Source organism: Thalassophryne amazonica, chromosome 4 (assembly GCF_902500255.1).
Source record: "Thalassophryne amazonica chromosome 4, fThaAma1.1, whole genome shotgun sequence".
Taxonomy (NCBI): domain Eukaryota; kingdom Metazoa; phylum Chordata; class Actinopteri; order Batrachoidiformes; family Batrachoididae; genus Thalassophryne; species Thalassophryne amazonica.
The window spans coordinates 13,887,590-13,908,902 of record NC_047106.1 but is presented as its reverse complement, the minus strand read 5'-3'; the positions used below and the strand labels follow the sequence as shown (position 1 = coordinate 13,908,902).

The 21,313-nt window shown below is 41.1% G+C and overlaps 1 protein-coding gene across 3 annotated transcripts in view; it reads right to left on the bottom strand.

Moving 5' to 3' along the window:
- igsf9ba (immunoglobulin superfamily, member 9Ba) overlaps window positions 1-21,313 on the bottom strand; it is a 189,937-nt gene that overhangs the window by 29,030 nt on the left and 139,594 nt on the right. For all 3 annotated transcript variants that reach the window (XM_034169130.1, XM_034169128.1, XM_034169129.1), the window contains exons 7-13: window positions 18,705-18,850; window positions 17,884-18,026; window positions 16,451-16,591; window positions 15,836-15,955; window positions 15,590-15,740; window positions 6,173-6,296; window positions 3,431-3,606 (exon numbers count right to left, since the gene is read on the bottom strand). In XM_034169130.1, coding sequence (XP_034025021.1) covers window positions 3,431-3,606; window positions 6,173-6,296; window positions 15,590-15,740; window positions 15,836-15,955; window positions 16,451-16,591; window positions 17,884-18,026; window positions 18,705-18,850 — 1,001 coding nt within the window. The remainder of the gene's footprint in view (window positions 1-3,430; window positions 3,607-6,172; window positions 6,297-15,589; window positions 15,741-15,835; window positions 15,956-16,450; window positions 16,592-17,883; window positions 18,027-18,704; window positions 18,851-21,313) is intronic.

Genomic DNA, 21,313 nt, shown 5'->3' with positions numbered 1-21,313 from the left:
TTATATATTAATAATAATAGCAACAATAATAACAGTAATAATAACTAATACTGCTACAATACAATTTTAGAGAAAGAGACATGAGTCACATGTCATTGTGAAATGACCACAGTTTACAAGTTATATAGAGAATGTTGCACATATAATCAGTCAGGCTACAGTTTTAGATTTAGGTTTTATGGTTAACTGGTTATGCTAATTGCTCATTTGCAGCAACAAAAATACCTCTTTTTTCATATTTGATTTGGCGCTATATAAATGAAAATAAATTGAAATTGAAACATTTATATGTTTCAATGTTGTTTTATGGCAACTCAGCACTTTGATAAAGCAGTGCCATTTGAAATAATTATTTTTGTTCTTTATTATAAACTGTTTATTCTTTATTATTTTATATTTCAACAGCCAAGGGACATTTGATGATTTGTTGATTTTCAAGTATTTTAAGTTTTCAAATAATGTTCTGTTGTTAAATAAAGTGATGGAAGGAGAGAAAAATTGTTTTCCTGGCACATTTTTTAAAAAAAATTCCCCGCTAATCCGATTAATCGTGTCGAAAACCCATCAGATTCATCGATGATCCAAATAATCGTTTGTTGCAGCCATAGAGAGAGAGCTACATTAGCAGGAAGCAGTTTATTTGAATCACCCAACATGCAGTATGGTTCTCCTGGAGTTAGAAACTAAATAAATAAATAATTCTAAAATGATAATTATTTTTGTAAACATGATTTGTGATATACAGTCACTTGGACTGTATTATTTAACTATTCCAGGTGTTCTAGTGTTAAAAAAAGCAAACAAAAATCAGAATATCTATTACTATAAGCAACAGAATGGTCGTCATCGCACCCCAAGGTTCTTGAAATGGAATATCTCCACCTGGTGGTCATTTACCATTAATGCAAATACAACAGAATTTTTCCAAGAGCTCCAGCATTGTATCATCAAAACTACAATACTTAAATTGTGAAACCTATCAATTCAGCATCCAAGTACCATGATGCGTACTGAATCTGGAGATAAATGTGTTGTTCCAGCTCTTATAGTTTGTGATGTTGCACAGTAACAAACATTTCTCGGTACAGCATAATGAAAACATGCAGGACTTTATTCAGCTCTCAGCACTTCTTGATGATGTGTCTGATATTAGCCAACTGTAACTGTAGCACCGAACCTCAAATTACTCCCACTCTCAAGCCCAATAAAACTGGGCAGGATTACTGTCAGGAAGCTGCCCAGCTGTGAAATTGTTAGCCAGAACCATGAAGCGCAACGACCCCGCACAGAAATGATGACGCGTTAGAAGAAGCACTTGATGGCCACACAGAGGATGCTGGGATCTGCGCGCTGCTTTAATTAAATCCTACCTTGTCCTTTATGCCGCTCTGATATAAAACCTGGACACACACACCTTTTGTGGCTTTTTGCTGAGACGGTGCTTTCAAATACCACGCAGCACCTTTAATTCAGCCAGAGTGACGGCAGACACAGACTGAAGTGGCCAGGTGCCACTGTGACATGAAACACAAAAGCATTAAAAACGTGAGCTTTATTTTTTATTATAGTTTTCTCTTCATATAGTGAAGTGTTTTTTTTTTGTTGTTTTTTTTTTTTACTGAGACGCTTCTGTCAAACACAGAATTAAAAATGTCCTGCATGATGTTTTGTCTGCCAAAACCAGAGTAGTGGTACACCTAAACGGCACTGTGCCGAGGACAGAAAAAAAATGTCTCAATGCATTAGTACAACGAAAACTACAAACACACAATACACAGCTGCAACAGGAAAAACTGCTTTCATGTACCAATTATTGACATTTATACATTTATGGCCTGATGTTGGCCAATTTTTTTTTTGGGGGGGGGGGTACGAAAAATTTTTTGTCACACCCCCAGGTGTCATTTTGATAGAATTAAGTTGCCTTCTGTCGATTTAGCATAATTTTATTAAACAAATTCAAACTATTTGAGTAACATTTGCCTGTTTTTTTTTATCAAACTCCTCCCAGGTGCTTTGGCTGATTTCCACCAAATCAGGCACACATATGGAGGCAAGTTTTGGAAATGCCCAGGCAAGATCACACTGTTCAAAGATCAGTCATCAGGATCAAAGTCATTGGGCTCAAAGGTCAAAAGTTAGGTTTTTCAGTCTGATTTTGACTAAATTTGGCAAATATGTGTAGGTGGGTCCTGTAATTACTCAGGCAGGATCAGATATACCAAAGGTCAATCACAGAGGTCAAGGTCATTGGACAAAAGTTAGGTTTTTCAGTCTGATTTTGACAAAAACTGGCAAATATGTGTAGGTGGGTCCTGTAATTACTCAGGCAGGATCAGCTATACCAAAGGTCAATCACTGAGGTCAAGGTCATTGGACAAAAGTTAGGTTTTTCAGTCTGATTTGCACCAAAACTTGACAAATGTGTGTATCTGTGAAGGCTATCAGTTGTCCAGGTGGTTTCCATAGTAGAGAAGCTTGAATCTTCGACTGGACTGGGTTGCTGGGATACTCAGGTCAAAGCAGTTTCAGTCTTTTGTTTATGGTAATGAGTCATTCATGTCAACAGGAGACTCGTCAGGAGAGCCGTCAGGAGAGGCATCAGCCCCATTAGGAGGGACAGCTACCCTGTCATTAGGAGGGTGCTAACTAGAGCACAATAGGTGCTAATTAAAGCTATTGTTTAGTCACTAGCCAATAGCAGTCTGCCTCTCGGCAGGAGGGGTCTGGTTTGGTTTAAAACTCCAGCTTTTGTGGCTTCTGTTTATTCTTTTCTACAAGAGTCAAGACAGAAGTCAAACTATCATAGCAAGAATTTTAGCTGAGGAAGTTCTGCGATTTGAAGCGAAACGTCCTCACGTCAAGGAACCCAGTCCAGTCAAAGATTCAAGCTTCTCTACTACAAACATGTGTAGGTAGGTCCTTTAATTGTCTAGATAGGATCAAATTTCCCAAAGGTCAATCATTGAGGTCAAGGTCATTGGGGTCATATATCCTCCTGACTACTAGGACATATATAAATAAGGTCAAAGTTGATTAACTTGATTTTCAACCCAATATGGACCACATGTCACACACGCTTAGATGGATTCCAGACTTGTGGCAATGTCAGCCAGAGGTCAATCATTTGACTGAAGGTCAGGGCCACGGTGTTCATCTCAGCACTTCTTATGTGCTTTTTTGTCATTTTGATCCTTTCTCTTTTGTCATGCTTTATCACACCTGTCAGATGACATGCAGTGTTTCTAAACAACCTGAAAGCACAATCATGTTGAAATAAGCCTGGAACCTATACATTAATTTAGACATCACTAGAGGGCAGCATATCTCATACCAGAGTTTGATGATGAGTATTTAGAAAGTCACAGATCTTTTGTTTGACCAGGTGAGTCATTGGGGAGTCACGTGTGCAGAGTCGAGCAGCACCCACCTGCGGTGTTGACTGTCACAACTTCACTGAAAGGGCCGGTGCCCAGTTTGTTTTGTGCCAACACACTAAACTGGTACTCGGTCCCAGGCTCCAGTCCTGGTACCACCAACCAAATCTGAGCACCAGAAACGGGCATGGAATGCCAGTCATGAGGCCCGAAGTCGACCCTCTTTGACCTGAGCATCAGAAAAGAGACAAAATATACAAGATGAAAAACAGACACTGAATGAAGCAGCAAAACATGTTTAAATTTACTGACTTCAGTTCAAATGTGAAGACCTTTGTACTACTTCTACAAGGTGAGAACCCTGGCACCTGGGTGTGCAAGGACCCAGTCGAAGGCGGCGCAGCACCCTTTAGTCAGAGAAATGAGGGCAGAGACTGTGCACTATGAACGAGAGGCTAATGCTAAAAACGTGTGCTTTTTTAAAAAAAAATTTGCAAGAATAAAATTTCCCTGCAGACATCAAAGTAATAACCAAAAAAAAGAAACAGAAAACTGAATAGACAAATGTCGTTTTTCAAAAGCAGTTGTTTGGTTATTTATACAAATACCTTAAAGTTCGAAATAAGTGCAGCTAATGAAGTTGAGCTAATGACATGGCTAATGCTAGCAATGTTTTGCACTGGGTGCAAAGATGAAGAATGTACAGCGCCATCAGATCTGGGTGATAAAGATCTGTGCAGACCACTGCTGTGGTATGTGATATATTAGTATTTATATAACAGCTGAGTGGATCCTTGTCATTTGATTGGTGCTTTGTATGTCATGTGACATGAATTATTCGTCCCATTTGTGTTGCGCTGCATTTAGCGTGAAAATATGGTTCCATTTACTGTGCAAATATGGTTCCATACATTTTGTACCATTGCACACTGCGAACCCCATCCGCACACACTATGGGGGCAGCGTCTATCTAAACATGGCATAGTTTATTTTGTTTTGCTGACAGATGACGATTTGAACGAGGTAATTGACGGTGCTAATTCTTCTAACACACACACACAAAAAAAACCCCATCCACTACGCCGTAAGCTGTCTGGAGGCATGCAGAGCTGTTAGGATGAAAACCTGGACAAATTTCTGACATGATTTTTTGCGGGACTGAGGAAGTACACAAAGTCTTTTTTTGGGGGGGGTTATCACGGACTACACCTGTTTTTCCAAGTTGAATGAGAACAATTTTGGACTCTAAAGTTCATGCTGATGTCAAAGTAACAGTGACGAACATCAAAATAAAAGTCCCTTTTCTGTTGTTTCTAAATGAATATAATGAATTAATTCTGTGAAAGCTGGAACGTACCATTTGCAGGAACATTCCATCTTTCACCTCATGAAATATTCGTACCATTAAACTAAAAAAAAAAAAATCATTATTTGAATATTAATTTAGCACTTCAGACTAAAGCTGGATTTCTTTTGTTTTACTTGCATGAGAAAATGGTACCTAAATGAAACCTAAGTATTGTGAATAAGTGAATTTATTTTTTAAACAATTAGGTTTTGTGTGTGTGTGTGTGTGTGTGTGTTTGTGTGTGCTTTGAGTCATTTTCTGAAGCAGCTGTTTCATTTCATGTTTCAAGTATTTCTAAACAAGAAATAATTTTATGACGCAAATGTCTGATTCAGTGTTCAGAGCATCTTGAAACAGTGAATCATTTTCTGAAGCAAATGTTTAATTTAGTCTATCAAATGTCTCAGAAAACTAAATCATTTGTGAAACATTGGTATTATTTGATTTTGTAAATGTTCTAAACAATGAACATTTACTGATAAGCATTTCACTAGTTCCTGGAGCAAACACTTCATTTACTGTTTCAAGTGTTTCAGAAAAGTAAATCAGTTTGTGGAGAAATTGTTTCATTTAGTTTTTCCAAGTGTTTCTGACACATTTCACTTAGTATTCTGATGATCTTGAAATTACAAAGCATTTTAAGTAACTACTTTCTTTACTATTTCAAGTGCTTTCTAAAAGTACATTACTTTGAATTTATTTTACTTTGTGTTCCCAAACAATGAATCATGTTTATGATTAGTGTTTCATTACCTGCTCTGGCCATCTTGAAACAACAAATAATTTTGTGAAGTAACTATTTCATTTGCAGTTTCAAGTGCTTCAAAAAAGTACACAACTTTGAGAAACATTTTTTTAAATTAGTGTTTTCAAACAATGAATCATTATCTGATTACAGTGTTTCATTTTATGTTCTGACCATCTTGAAACAGTAAATCATTTTGTGAAGTAACTACTTAATTTACTGTTTCAAGTGCTTCAGAAAAGTACACCATTGTCTGAAGCAGTTGGTTCATTTACTCAAGTGTCCTGAAATAATGAACTACTGTTGGCTGAAGCAGTTGTTTCATTTACTGATTCAACTGTTTTAAATAGCCAGCATATTATTTTGTAAAGCAGTTGTTTCATTCACTTTGAAAGAGCCAGGTGTCGGACATCACTATGAGTGGAACAGTTGCCGTAGAACATTAGTCCACTCTCTCAGCTACGCCTCCACCACGGAGGTCCGACAGTCTGCTGGTTTTCATTCCAACCAGCCGCCTCAGCAGGCTGAAGGTGAGCTGAATTCCTCACGTCTCCTTGAAGGAGTCAAATCAGCTGATGGAATACTTCCTGGGAATGAAAACCTGCAGACTGTCAGAATGTGATGAGTCCTGATCCGGCGTATGAGCTCCAGGCGGTATTTCCCACATCCACAGACGACTGTAAGTAAACTGAGAGCACTCACACTGGACCGTACCACACAGAGAATGTCTGCTCGAAGCCGCCGTCGTAGCCGGGTTCCCACGATACATTAGCAGAGGTCGTTGAGGGCATTACGTGGATATTGCCAGGAGCATGTGGGCTGGTGCCTTTAATGGAGAGACGGCGAGACACAGAATTCATTTAAACGCACACAGGTACCAATTTACTCATCAAACACACAACTACTTAGAATTATTATTTAATATGCTGCAGTGTCCTTTTACATTTTCCTTTAATACGTCTCTTGCATTAATATTTAATCTCTCTCTCCTCACTGAACCTGCACAGTTTGTCCACAGAATATTTATTAACAAGCTTCAATGACATTTGGTGGAATCAACAGACAGTAGACTTTAAGCCAGGTGTGGCTCTGGGATACATTTTAGTCAATATTTTAATTTTAGTTTCCACTGATTTCCATGTTCTGAGTGCTATGGTGGAACAGCACCTCCATCTGCAGTTTACTTCACTGAAGGAAATGATCAAATATGATCCAGATCTAATATGATCCACTGCTCACATGACCCAGATCTAACAGATGAGATTAAATGGCAAATGGACTGCATTTATAGGAAGGTAGTCAGGAGGATAGAGCACTTTTCCATCTGCATCAGACGCTCAAAGCTCTTTACAATTATGCCTCACATTCACACTTAGATACTCACACACCGATGTCAGGGTGCTGCCAAACAAGGCAGTCACTACACACCGGGAGCAATTTGGAGATTAAGGACCTTGCCCAAGGGCCCTTAGTGATTTTCCAGTAAGGCTGGGGTTTGAACAGAGGATTCTCTGGTCTCAAGCCCAGCGCTTAACCACTAAACCATCACCTCCCCCAAATTGTTTAGATTAGATATAATTTTATTAATCCCTTAGGAAGACTCTCTCAGGGAAACTGAGGTTCCAGCAGCACACTGGGTAAGAAGCACACAGAGGGTCAAATGTGAAAGTAAAAAACAATTTGCAAATATAAATATAAATACGCAAATATAAATACCAGAAAAAACTGTTTTACTGGCGACTACTGTTCCACTCGTCACGGTCCTCTGTCTTCCTGTTACTCCTCCTCCCCCTGAATGAGGAGTTTTTCAGTCTGTTGGTCCTGCACTTGCACTTGAAGTTGCAGTCTGATCTTTTTATATTATGGTCAACATCTAACATTATCCACTTATAATTTTACCCAGATCAAATATGCTCCATTTGTAATATGATCCAGCTCTAACATAATCCAAATTAAACATGATCCAGATCTAATATAATCCATTTCTAGCAAGATCTACTTCTAATTTGCTTCACATCTAATAAGATCGAGATCAAATATGATTAACCTCAAACATGATCCACCTCTAATATGATCAGATCTAATACAATCCACTTCTAACATGATCCACTTCTACCATGGCCCACCTCTAATGTGAACCAGATCTAATATGATCCACTTCTAACATGATCCAACTTGACTATGATCTATTTCTAGTACAATCCACCTCTAATTTGATCTGCTCCTAATATGATCCAGACCAAATACGATCCACCACTTTTATGATCCAATTATGATACAATCCAAATCTAGACCTTTTCGGTACCACTCAGATGTGAGGTCATCATCAGCGTTTTGGATTTGAAGGTGCTACAAATACAAACATATGGCACTGGTGATGACAAATGTCCTTTTTTCCCTCCATGATGCTGCATTAGTTATGTTAATGTTGTCTGCGTGCTCAGTGGATCACACGTTGGTTGAGCCGGTGACGTGTTCTCACTGGGACAAAATGAAAATGTGAGCGCAGTCTGAGGACCACAGCTATCTCCACAGCTTCTCCCGGTGACACCCGTTAGCTGGGCCACAGTATAGGTACAGTGGCAAACTGTCACCGAAGCAGATTTACTCATGTTCTCCTGTTACACAAAATCCTACAATAAAACCAGCACACACTAAAACCCACATATTCACAAGAAACAAGAAAACAAAGATATATATTTATATATATATATATATATATATATATATATATATATATATATATACACACACACACACATATACGAGGGCAGGCTGAAAAGTTCTAAGGCTCACTATAATGCAGTTAATGCATTACTCCTTCATGGAGAGCCTTAGAACTTTTCAGCCTACCCTCGTATATACATACATACATTATATATATATATATATATATATATATATATATACACTCGTATATATATGAGGTGTATTAGATAAGAAACCGACACTTATTATTTTTTTTAACTATATGGATTTGAATGACGTGCGATTACACCAATCATGCTTGAACCCTCGTGTGCATGCGTGAGTTTTTTCACGCGTGTCGGTGACGTCATTTCCCTGTGGGCAGGCCTTGAGTGAGATGTGGTCCAGCCCTCTCGGCTGAATTCCTTTGTTTCACACGCTGCTCGAGACGGCGCGCGTTGCTTTATCAAAATTTTTTCTGGACCTGTGAGGAATATCCGAGTGGACACTATTCGAGAAATTTAGCTGGTTTTTGGTGAAAAGTTTAACGGCTGATGAGAGATTATGGGATGTTTCTGTCGGTGTAAGGACTTCCCACGGAGCGGGACGTCGCGCAGCGCTTCCAGGCGCCGTCGTCCACCTGTTTCGAGCTGAAAACATCCTAATTTAAGGCTTAATTCACCCAGGACGTCGTGAGAGAACAGAGAAGATTCAGAAGAGGCCGGCATGAGGACTTTATGCGGACATTCCACTGTTTAAGGACATTTTGTATTGAAAGACGTGCACGCAAATTCGCCGAGTCGTTTCCGTGATGACTCGGCGAATCTGTGTGCGTTGCGACAGGAAAAACACCTCCGTGTTGAAAACCATTTGTAAAATTCAGGCGGCTTTTGATGGCTTTCAACAAGTGAGTAACTAAGAAATTGTTTAACAGCTTGGGCATGTTCCAACTTGCCCGTTAAGGTTTCCAACGGAGGTGTTTTTCCTGTCGCGACCCCCCGCGGTCGGGTCCGGCCCGACATGTGACTCTGCCCGCACGTTCTTTCATTACAAAATGTCCGTTAACAATGGAATGTCCGAATCAACTCCTCATGCCGACTTCTTCTGAAAGTTCTGTTCTCTGACGACTTCCTGGGTCAACAGAGCCTGAAATGTGGAAGTTTTCAACTGGAAATGGCGAGACGCTGCCGCCTCGAAGCACAGATCGCCATCAGGCGCCGTGGGCCGTCCTCACGGCGACACTACCAGACCAAAATCTCTCATCAGCCGTTAAAATTTTTACCGAAAACCAGCTGAATTTATCGAATGGTGTCCACTCAGTTGTCCCTTACAGCTTTTGAAAAAATTTTTATCAAACAAAGCAGCAGTCTCTGAGCCATTCCTAAACAATGAAAAATCGACGAGAGGGTGGGCCACTCCTCACTCAAAGACTGCCCACAGGTGAATGACGTAACCGACAGGCGTGAAAAAACTCTTGCAGGCCCACAAGGGTTCAAGCATGTCTGATGTAATCACACGTGATTCAAATCCATATGGTTTTTGAAAAAAATAATAAGGTCGGCTACTTTTCTAACAGACCTCGTATATATAAAACCAGTACAGTGCAAAAGTTTTATGGAGCATTTGACGTGTTTGTTGTTTTTTTTAATAATACACTGTGTTCATAACTTCACTGATAATTAACTGGTATATACCATCTATACATGCACACTGTTCATTCTGTTTTTACATTTGATTCAGCTGCTACTTGCAATTCAAATTCCCCAATTGCAGAACTGGATTATCTAATCTAATCCAATTACATTTTTTTCCACAAATCTGACTGGTTATTCGTGTGAGATTTCAGACCATAAAATATTGCATGGACAGTGGCAAAATATTAAAACTGTTTCACATTTGATGTGTTACTCCACCCCCTGAGCGCGTAGCTGCGCAGGTGTCACTAATGGCACTGTCAGATGAGCAGAGTGACAGAAACTAGTGCAGGGATGCCAATGCCGAAATGTGTGGATTTAATGTATTTACCTGGATTGATTGATGGATTTACTGTGGATTTAACTCAATTCAGCTGATGAGATGGAGAAATTCTGCGTTTGCTCACAGAATTTCCAGTTTGGCATGAACATGCTGCTACGGTAAGCTCTGACGAGCTGACCACACCCTATTACAACGATTCACCGACCGAATTACTTACAGAAAAAAAAAAAGTGCAAACAATGGAATTGGATTAGAATGGAAATAACCCTGTTGTGTCTGGTGATTTGTGGACGTTCATGCTGGATTATGGCCACAAATAGCCAGTAAAGCTCAATTTGCAACCGTAAAATCCAGCATGAATGTCCACAAATCATCAGACACAACAGGGTTATTCCCTAAATCTAAATAGATATTCACGTTTGACACATCCACACAAATAATAGTCCTAAATAGACATAAATTGTTAAATTGTCATGAAGACAGTTGCCCACAGTCACTCAGTAGTAAAAATATTGTAAAAACCTGATTAAATACCAATCAATTGTAGTTTTATCTCCTAAAACCTGTTAAAAAAAATTGTAATTTTTAATTTTTAAAAGAAAAACTGGTCACACTACTTATATTAATTTTCAATTGTTAAATTTACAGATTTGTATACACATTATATTTTCTATTTTACTGTATACAGTACTGTACATTTGCTACAAAATCAATATTTGACTGTGATATACCGTGTATGACCATATATGATAATTGTATGTATTTGACTAAAATGTCACAACTCTGGAGAAATAAAAGAAGATCAGCTATCATCATATACAGTAAATGTTTCTGCCAGAAATCCATTATGTCTGGACTTTAGCTACTGTTTTGGAGGAAATCATCAAAAACATATTTGCAATGTCTCTAATTAAATCGTGAACCACATCTTCATAACCAGCAAAATTTAACAGGTTCTTCCTTATGCAACAAGCAATATTTGACAGTTTTTATTACAAATTTATTAATTACTGCCGCAAAAGAAATTATGCATTTGCTGCTGTTTTTTATTATTATTATTAGTAGTAGTTAGTAGTACTAGTAGCAGTACTAGTATTTTAATTGTTTTATTTTTTGGGCTGTTACCCTCGCCACTCCTAAAGCTATGAAACAATTTTTAGTAAGTCCCTCCAGCTGCTTCCTTGTTTTCACTCGGGGTCGCCGCAGCAGATCCAAGGTGGATCTGCATGTTGAAACAATTGCACTATGAAACAATTTTTATGAATCTTTTCATGGAACAATTTTTATGAATCTCAAAGTGTTAAAAATTTTGTATTAGAGAGGTAACACCCATTTAAATGTTGTTGTGAATATATATCTGAACATGGATCCAGGGTTTATGTTCAACAACTTTAACATAAATTAGTGGATGTTTTATTGTGTATATGTGTGTATAATTTTGCCAATATACTCACAAATAACTAATTTGTTCATGTAAACATCCATATCAACTTTTTGATTGTTCAGTCATAACCTTTACATTTTATGACTAAATCACAAAAATAAGTATTAAAGTATTGACTGCTTTTGCAAATGATGAACTGTTTAATTCAATTCAATTCAATTTTATTTATATAGCGCCAAATCACAACAAACAGTTGCCCCAAGGCGCTTTATATTGTAAGGCAAGGCCATACAATAATTACGTAAAAACCCCAAAGGTCAAAACGACCCCCTGTGAGCAAGCACTTGGCGACAGTGGGAAGGAAAAACTCCCTTTTAACAGGAAGAAACCTCCAGCAGAACCAGGCTCAGGGAGGGGCAGTCTTCTGCTGGGACTGGTTGGGGCTGAGGGAGAGAACCAGGAAAAAGACATGCTGTGGAGGGGAGCAGAGATCATATATGACTACTAGAGTTATATATGACTACTAGAGTCCGTACTCCCAATGCTGCCCACTAAAAACGAACGTCCCTTCATGGAGAGCGACATGACACCTCCTGATGCCGCGTTCACACCGGATGCCACGCGACGCCACAAATTTGCATCCCTCGCCTGGCGATGGATGCGCCACCATCGCCCGGTGTGACACTCTGCTTTCACTGCAAAAATTCGCCCCAATGGGTCATCAAGTAGGAGGAGCTTCCATTTCGCTCGCCGTCACGTCAACATCGCAGACCTTGATCACACGGAGCAAGTTGCTGTGCTCTATTTGTTGTGGAAAGCTGACAAACGTCGCCAGCGGCGCCATCCCTGGGTTCACAACATCCTCATGAGACATTCCCAATTCGGGGAGTTTCATTATTTACTGCAAGAGCTGCGTTTGGATGACGGCCGCTTTCAGCGGTACTTTCACCTCTCCAGGACCCAGTTTGAGGACCTCCTACCCATTTGCGCGAGTACATGTGAACAATTAAAAAAAAACTGGCTGCCGCTGCAGTTCCTCACTCTCCCCTCCAACTCTGTCGTAACTGTGTTATAAACCAGTCACCAATTATTGTATGGCTTTGCCTTACAATATAAAGCGCCTTGGGGCAACTGTTTGTTGCGATTTGGTGCTATATAAATAAAATTGATTTGATTTGTTTTATTATACATCTGTGTAGTTAATAAAATGATCTTCACGGACGATTTGTTCGCGCGCGCACGTGAAAAAAAAAAACAACTGGCTGCTGCCGCTGGCTGCTGCCGCTGCTGTGGTGCTGCTGCTTGTTCTCCCTTCAAACTCTGTCATAATTGTGAAATAAAGGACAAACGGGACACAAGTCCTGCTCACAGGCTAGCTGCCAGAGACAGGACATGACCACACCAAGAATAAACTCCAGACATCTCCACGTCACTACATGTCCAGTCCCTGATTGGTTATTGCAGCGTGACAAAATGAAAAGTTCAGATTTTTCAACTTGGGGAAGAGGGCGATGCGACGCAATGCAACGTGATATCGTGCCACAAACGCGCCAATCGCTCATTCGCTTCATTCGCGTCGCTTCATTCGTGTCCATTGCATGGCTTGGAATTTTGTGGCGCCACAACGCATCCTTCCATAGGGATTACATGGCAACCTGTCACCGCCGTCGCTCACGTGTTGTCCGGTGTGAACGCGGCATAACTGCGCGAAATATTGACAAAGTTCCTGGGTGTTGATGCATTTTCAATGGGGATTCGCGACTGAACACACTCAGCAAAACACTTGCAACATAAGTGTTAAAATGCCATTCTGACCTGGATATCGAGCCAGTAACATTAATTAACATTAAATCATGTCAGGAAAGTATTAAACACTCTGACACCTACACATTCCCAAATATTAGTAGTGAAAGTTATACAGATCCACGCTGTTAAGTTGAGCTGCTTGGCTGAACCGAGCTGCTGCTGCTGTTTTCAGCATAGCACAGCTCCTAAAACCATTGCGAAACATTTATATACACTTGTATGCAAAGGTCTGGACAACCCTGATAATTTTCATGATTTTCTTTAATAATCATTGGTTGTCTGGATCAGAAATTTCAGTTAAATATATCATATAGCAGACAGACAAACTGATAATTGAGAAGTGAAATGAAGTTTCTAGTCTTAACAGAAAATGTGCAATAATTATTTAAACAAAATTGGGCAGGTGCATAAATTTGGGCACCCTTGTCATTTTATTGATTTGAAGACATTTAGCACTAATTACTGGAACACAAAATTGGTTTGGTAAGCTCACTGACCCTTGACCTCCTTACACAGGTGAATCCAATCATGAGAAAGGGTATTTAAGGTGACCTTTTGTAAATGTTTCCCCTCTTTGCATCTCTTCTAATGAGTGGCAACATGGGAGCCTCTAAACAACTCTCAAATGACCTGAAAACAATGACTGTTCAACATTATGGATTAGGGGAAGGATACAAAAAGTTATCTCAGAGATTTCAGCTGTCAGTTTCCACTGTGAGAAACATAGTGAGGAAATGGCACACCGCAGGCACAGTACTAGTTAAGGCCTGAAGTGGCAGGCCAAGAAAAATCTCAGATAAGCTGAAGCGAAGGATGATGAGAACAGTCATAGTCAACCCACAGACCTGCTCCAAAGACCTACAACATGATCTTGCTGCACATAGTGTCTCTGTGCATTGTTCAGCTATACAGCGCACTTTGCACAAAGAGATGCTGTATTATGCTGTAATCCAGAGGAAGTCTTTTCAGCATACACGCCACAAACAGTCACTTGAGGTATGCTAAAGCACATTTGGACAAGCCAGCTTCATTTTGGAATAAGGTGCTGTGGACTGATGAAACTAAAATTGAGTTATTTGGACATAACAAGGGGTGGCATGCATGGCAGAAAAAGAACACAGCATTCCAAGAAAAACACTTGCTACCTACAGTAAAATCTGGAGGTGGTTCCATCATGCTGTGTGGCTGTGTGGCCAGGGCAGGTACTGGGAATCTTGTTAAAGTTGAGGGTCACATGGATTCCAGTCAATATCAGTAGATTATTGAGAACAATGTTCAAGAATCAGTGACAAAGTTGAAGTTGTGCTGGAGCTGGATCTTTCATCAAGACAATGACCCTAAAATCTGCTCAAAATCTGCTAAAGCATTCATGCAGAGGAACAAGTGCAATGTTCTGGAATGACCACCTCAGTCCCCAGACCTGAATATTATTGAAAATCTGTGGTGTGATTTTAAGCAGGCTGTCCATTCTTGGAAACCAACAAACCTGAGAGGTTTGTAAAGAAGAATGGTCTTGCTACCTACAGTAAAATTTGGAGGTGGTTCCATCATGCTGTGGGGCTGTGGGGCCAGTGCAGGTACTGGGAATCTTGTTAAAACTGAGGGTCATGTTTCTTGACAAGACTAATAGAACTTCAATGAGCAAGCTCAGTAAACTGCCGAGAACACGAGCTCAGTAAACTTCTGAGAACACCCCAACCAGTGACGTCAACTGGAAGTGCCCTCCACTGACTTCAGCCAATAGTAATTTACATGTTAATTTAGCAGCAAATGTGATTTCAATATTATTATCCACACTGTGCTCAAACATTCTGCAAGTGTATGAATAACATTTTTTTTTTACAAAGGAATGCACAAACAAATTCTCAAAAAACATTTTTGTTCCCCTTTAAATGTTTCACCTTTACAAGATGAGGCTCCAGAATCTATTAAGACGGAGTTTGTAACTAAATCTTGTTCACTTGTCAACACTTTAATTAATTTGAGAGTAAAATGATGTCCTTGATCAGTGAGTCAGAGCGAGGCAGCCACACGACTGCAGTTACACAGGCAGGCTTCAAATTAACTCTCTAAATCTACTGTGGCCATCCGGATAAGATCAAAAGAAATTTTCATAATGCCTGTGGGCAACCTGAGTCAAAGAATTAAAGTCCCTTCCTGTTCCTGCACATCACTGAAAACACAAGAAAAGAGGAGATCAGGGGTCAAACTTGCACTCTAAACCAATGCAAACCCTGAAAGGTCAAACATTGGTAGCTTGTTACCGATGACGAGGATGCGCGTGCTGGCAGTGATGCTCGTCACCACGTTGGTGGCGACACACTCCCACTCTCCGTGGTCCTCCTTGCCGAGGGAGACGAACTGTAAGCTGCCGCTGGGGAGGATGTTGTGCTTACTCCTGCTCGGCTTCCCCACCTTCAACACAAACAAAAACACCTTTTTTCATTTCCAGATGACTGGAGCAGAAAGACGCTTCCTGTCAAAATGTCTGAAGTGTTTGTTTACGGCACCTTCCTCCAGGTGATGGTCGGGATATCAGGGTCTCCAGAAGCAGCACAGGGGATTACGAGTTCTCTCCCAGCCTCCTGACGGTACTCCCCCCCAGGCCTCACGTTAAAGTAAGGGGGATCCTGAACAAACACACACATCATGTAGGTTTTCTTTTTCTTGTTGTTAAATGCTGACAAATTATACTGTATTTGTTGTCTTGATTCTGATTTTTCTCTCTGTTTAAGGTACAGCTCCATCCAGAGATAGGAGTGGGAGTTTTCTTTTGCAGGCCTCCCTTCTTGTGCACCAGCATGGACCCCCAAAATTTCCTGTATAATTTCCTGTATTGTCAATTGTGTCGGTAGCATGGCCCAAGCAGAGGGTCACCCCTCTGAGTCTGGTCTGCTTGAGTTTTCTTCCTCAAATCATCAGAGGGAGTTTTTCCTTACCACTGTCTCCTGTGTACTTGCTCTAGGGTCTGGTAAGGTTAGACCTTACTTGTGTGAAGTGCCCTGAGGCAACTTTTTTTTGATCTGGCGCTATATAATATGAAAATGAAAATAAAAAAAAATAAATGTAGGTCTAGTTAGCGGAAACTGAACTGCAGACGGTGCCAACTGTTGAAGGAGCTGTACCTTTAGCACCAAAGTGGCAGGGGGGGACATGCCCATGGTACCCAGGGCGTTATAAGGCACACAGGTGTAGGTGCCCAGGGAGTCTTCTGTGGCCTCCGCCACACGGATACTTCCATCTGGCATCAGGCTCCAACCAGGGTACTGCAACACATCAGATGCAAAAACAAAAACAAACAAAAAATAATTGAGTTGTGATCCAAATTATACTGTTTTTCTCAAACTGTGGCATGAATGTGTGTCTGTTGGATAAAACATGCTGTTAAGCACAGAAATCACACTGAGATGGTCTTTGGATTTTGAACATATAATGAAAATTAAATTAACTGTCCAGCATACAAAGAGTTAAATCAATGATTTATGGCCTTGCAACTTATACTCGGGTGTGATTTATACACCCCCCCCCCAAAAAAAAATCACATAGCAAACTTATTAATAATAATTAGCATAACTATTCATATACAGTATAATAACATTAATAACTATTTATATATATTTATAGAATTCAACACCTATGGCAATTATTTAATACCAATTTGGTGGACTGAAAAAACATTTACTCCAGAGGAAAATGACCATCCGGCTTTTTTGGTATTAAAGTATGCAGTGACCACAATCTTCCACCCTGTGAACCACATTTAGCCATCAAGCCGCCAGTTTGACACCTTCACACTAAGGGAACAATGCTGGCCCAAAGCTAATGCCCCGATTCCACAGGGTACCATTCTATTACGCTCACCCACGATCAAAAAAAAAAAAAGAGCAAAAACGGGATGAAACGACTTACTCCGGTTTGCCTCCTAAGAGACAGGCTTATAAAGTGCAGACGTGGCAACTGGCTGGCTTATTAACTGCAGACCGGTCAACCCGCCCAAAAAATAAGTAAGGAGCTGCGCTCGGCCAGAATCGCACCAAGTGGTACTTCTGCTTCAAATGTGTAACCCAGTGGAACACAACTTTCAAACAACTTTCAAGCTGTACTCACAAGGAATGCCCCGTTTAAAGACGTTCAACCATGACTGAAGCTGTTAAGACTACGAACACTCAGAGGTTACCACGCACTAGTGACCATTTTGTAAATTGGGATGAAAGTTTGAAAAAATTTGACCCCGATTTCAAAACTGGTGCTGATGATGGACATAACTACCACATATAACAAGTTTGTTCAAGACTGAGAAAAGATGGATCAAGAAGTTACTGTGATTCTTCAAAACACACCCTGATTTGCTATTAAATTAAACAGGAAGGAAAAGCGCTCTGTGGAACAGCCCCAAGACATAGAATACTGGAAAGAACACATGAATGGAACCATCTGCAATGATTATGGTTCTGCAATCATTTATTCTGTGGTTTGGGGGGGGAATAAAAGTCACATTTAAGATAAAAGTCACAGTAAAATCTGCAACACAAAGGAGAGTCTTAAGCAGAAAACGAACCTTCTCCACTCTGAGAGGGTAGCCGTCTTTTTCCCATTTCACTGATGTCACTGGTGGATTGGCATCCACCGGGCAGCGGATTATGCCTGGCAGTTTCCGTGGGACGTAGATGACTGGGGGCATGTTGATCACTCGGGCAGGGTCTGGACATAAGGACAAACAAGCGTTAGCAATGTCTAGGAAATAATCAGGCACCACATTGCTGCATCCACCACCTCAAGAACCTGGCCTGAGTCCATCATGTTAACTATAAGATCTAATTCACCATGATGGCAGAAAAAGTCTGCGCGCTGTAATGCACAACGGGAAACGGCTGACCGTGTTCTGTATGAAGGCTGACTGAGCCCAGGCTGGATTCATTATGTGCTTCTATGATAAAAATCAGTGGCTGCAGTGCTGCGAATTCTCCACACACTGCCGGATAATAATCAATGACCAACGGTGAGCTCAACGCCGCGAGAGCCGGTGATGAAAAGTCAGATGGTCCGAACAGTGAAGGTTGGCGTGGTCACATTTAAGGGGCAGATTTCAGGAGGAAATAATGGAGTGTGCAGCAGGATGAAGGTGTGCTATCTTTGTGCACAGGAGTCTGACGAGATAATAACGCCACGCTTAAAAAAACTACTGGTCAGCTCAAACGCTGGCCCCTCTCTATGACATGTGACCTTGAAATTCAAGAAGGTTATTTTGCATTAGCGTGGCATAGCAGCAGTGCCAGTAATCCAACAGTCTCCGTACTGCTGCTGCTTCCCTGCACGCGCCGCTCGCTGAACTGGCTCCCCGCCCCTCCCCCTAAACTTTGCCGTCATGGCAACACTCACACTGAACAGTCAGGTAGGCCGATGCTGAGGGCGAGATGCCGAGGCTGTTGCTGGGACTGCAGGTATATTTCCCAGCATCCTCCGGCTTGGCCTGGAAGATGATGAGACTGCCGTCGATGAGGATGCGCACTCGGAGCTTCAGGTCACTGCAGAAGACACAGACGTTAAGGCACAACATGTTCATGAAACACACTGACAGCATGCAGCACATTTTAGGTAAATTACAGTCTGCAGCCATAAGAGGGCAGCAGAGAGTCAAACTGCAGCTCTGACAACAAGACAGCGGTTACAGAGCAAGACAGTCAAACACACTGGCAATAATAATGAGATCTGCCACTTTCTGAGTGAAATCCTTCATTTCATCACACACCAGGAAGAATGAGATAAAGGCAGTTTAAGGCAGTTTGATCTCAAAGATGTTTCTTTGTTAGAACAGTTCAAAATACTTTCAACCAACTTTCAAAAGTTGAGGATGTGAGTGATTATAGGAAGCAGAAGAACATCTGTGTCTGAAACAAATGCTAAAAATGGGGGGGGGGAGGCTTTTTGGACTGCATTTTATATAGCACTTTTCCATCTGCATCAGACGCTCAAAGCGTTTTACACATCAGTGCCTCACATTCACCCCGATGTGAGGCTGCTGCCATGCAAGGTGCCCACTACACACCAGGAGCAACTAGGGGATTAAGGACCTTGCCCAAGGGCCCTTAGTGATTTTCAAGTCAGGCTGGGATTTGAACAGAGGATCCTCTGGTCTCAAGCCCAACGCTTAACCACTGGACCATCACCTCCCATTGGGGGGGAGGTGATGTTTATTTCAAGTCGCAACTACAAACTGTCCATATTCTGAACAAACCCTCCATGACGTTCCATGACGTTACCCAGGGGTTTCCCAAACAGTTGCTTTGAAGGTCAAATGGTGCAGTTCTGGATGTCGCCATTTTAGCGGCGCCCAACTCCGCCTAACTCCATGCCAACCCATAAATGGATAAAAGGATGGAGCATGGGCAAGACCAGTGTCACCTGGGCGAGACGAATGAAGTCCGAACACGCTGGAGTTATTAAACAAGAATTGTGAGTTACTAAACAAGCTAACACAAACATGATCCAGATGTTTTATTCACTTAAATTTTTGTGGACTGAGCGGTGGTTTTCATTATGGGTAGCCTGGGTGCTGGCTTTAAAAATGATGGCAAGCATTTTGCGACAGTAACAATAGAGCAAATAACACCAAGATCTCCCACTACCTGCTCATTAGTGCTAATGGTGCTAACTTAAATCAAATAATGCTCAAATTTCGCACATTGGAGCACTGACTTCTTAGAAAGTTAGTACAATTAACCATGTAGTAAGCCATATTTTCTCAAATATGTGGAATAAAATGCTTACAAACGACAATCAAGTCCACAGCAGCTAGCAGTCGCTGCTAGTAGCTAGCTGGTGGCTACTTTGAGCCAACATAGTAGTTGTCACACAAAGTGAGAGCACTCCATTTATTCATATGTTTATAGCTTAAACTGATTAAAATTCACTCCTGTACAGTTGTCATGAAGGGGTAAACTAGATAAAGAGACCAAAACTGGTGTTTGTACTAAATTGTAAACATTTTTATTTCTGCTGAAAATTTTGAGATTTTAACATGGGGTTTTATGGCGACTATCTCGCTTTTCGGGCCAGGCTTAAGTGCCCATTCAAAGAACTGCAAGGTTTGCACTTCCTTCTTAATTTTTCAGCGCGGGACGTTGCAGCCTGGTTACAACATTATGACATTTTAATTGAACTGATTTTCACAACATCGAGAGAAAGTCTGGCTAATGGGTTCACATTATTGTGTTTCAAAGCTGTAACACTGCAGGACTGTTGGTGGCGCTACTCTTTCTCATGCTTGACACCACTGCCAAATACTGCTAGCATTAGCTATGTCATTAGCTAGACTTGTATTAGCTAATTTAACAGACATTATAACAAAGTGTACAGCTGCATTTGAAAGCTGACATTTCCACGTCCATGTTTATACTTCGGTCTCAACAGAAAACTTTTTATTTCCACAACTGCCAAATTCTGACTAGTGTAATGATCACAGTCACTTACTGCGCTGACCCTGGAGCAGCTAATCCATGCTGCCGATCTGCGTTCACACGCTAATTCGAGGCGAGGCTTTGCAACGCACTTCCTCCATGAAAACCCCAAGTACCCAAATCGCTTGTTTGCAAAATCAAAATCTGGCTCACTTGCTTTCCAGCTGTTCTAGGACTTGTTTTCAGTGTCAGACTGTAGCAGCTCCGGGGAGAGCGCAGAGGTCTGGACTAAGCTTCAGATCATCACTGCATGATCGCCATATGATGGCACAAAGCCGCTGTCATGTGATATCGTCATCAGACTGAACTAACCTGCCTGGCATGATTCGGACAGACTGCTAGGGCCACTTTTTCTGCCACTGAGGGCACAGTGGGACACTGTGCTGGCACACAACCACAAGCACACAGCAGCGACACACACTAAAGGTCGCGGACTCACACAGCAGCACGGCACTCACAGGTACTGGGATAACAGGCGTGCACGGACAGATCGCAAGGTTTAACTCATCTGTTTTTTTAAAACTTATCACC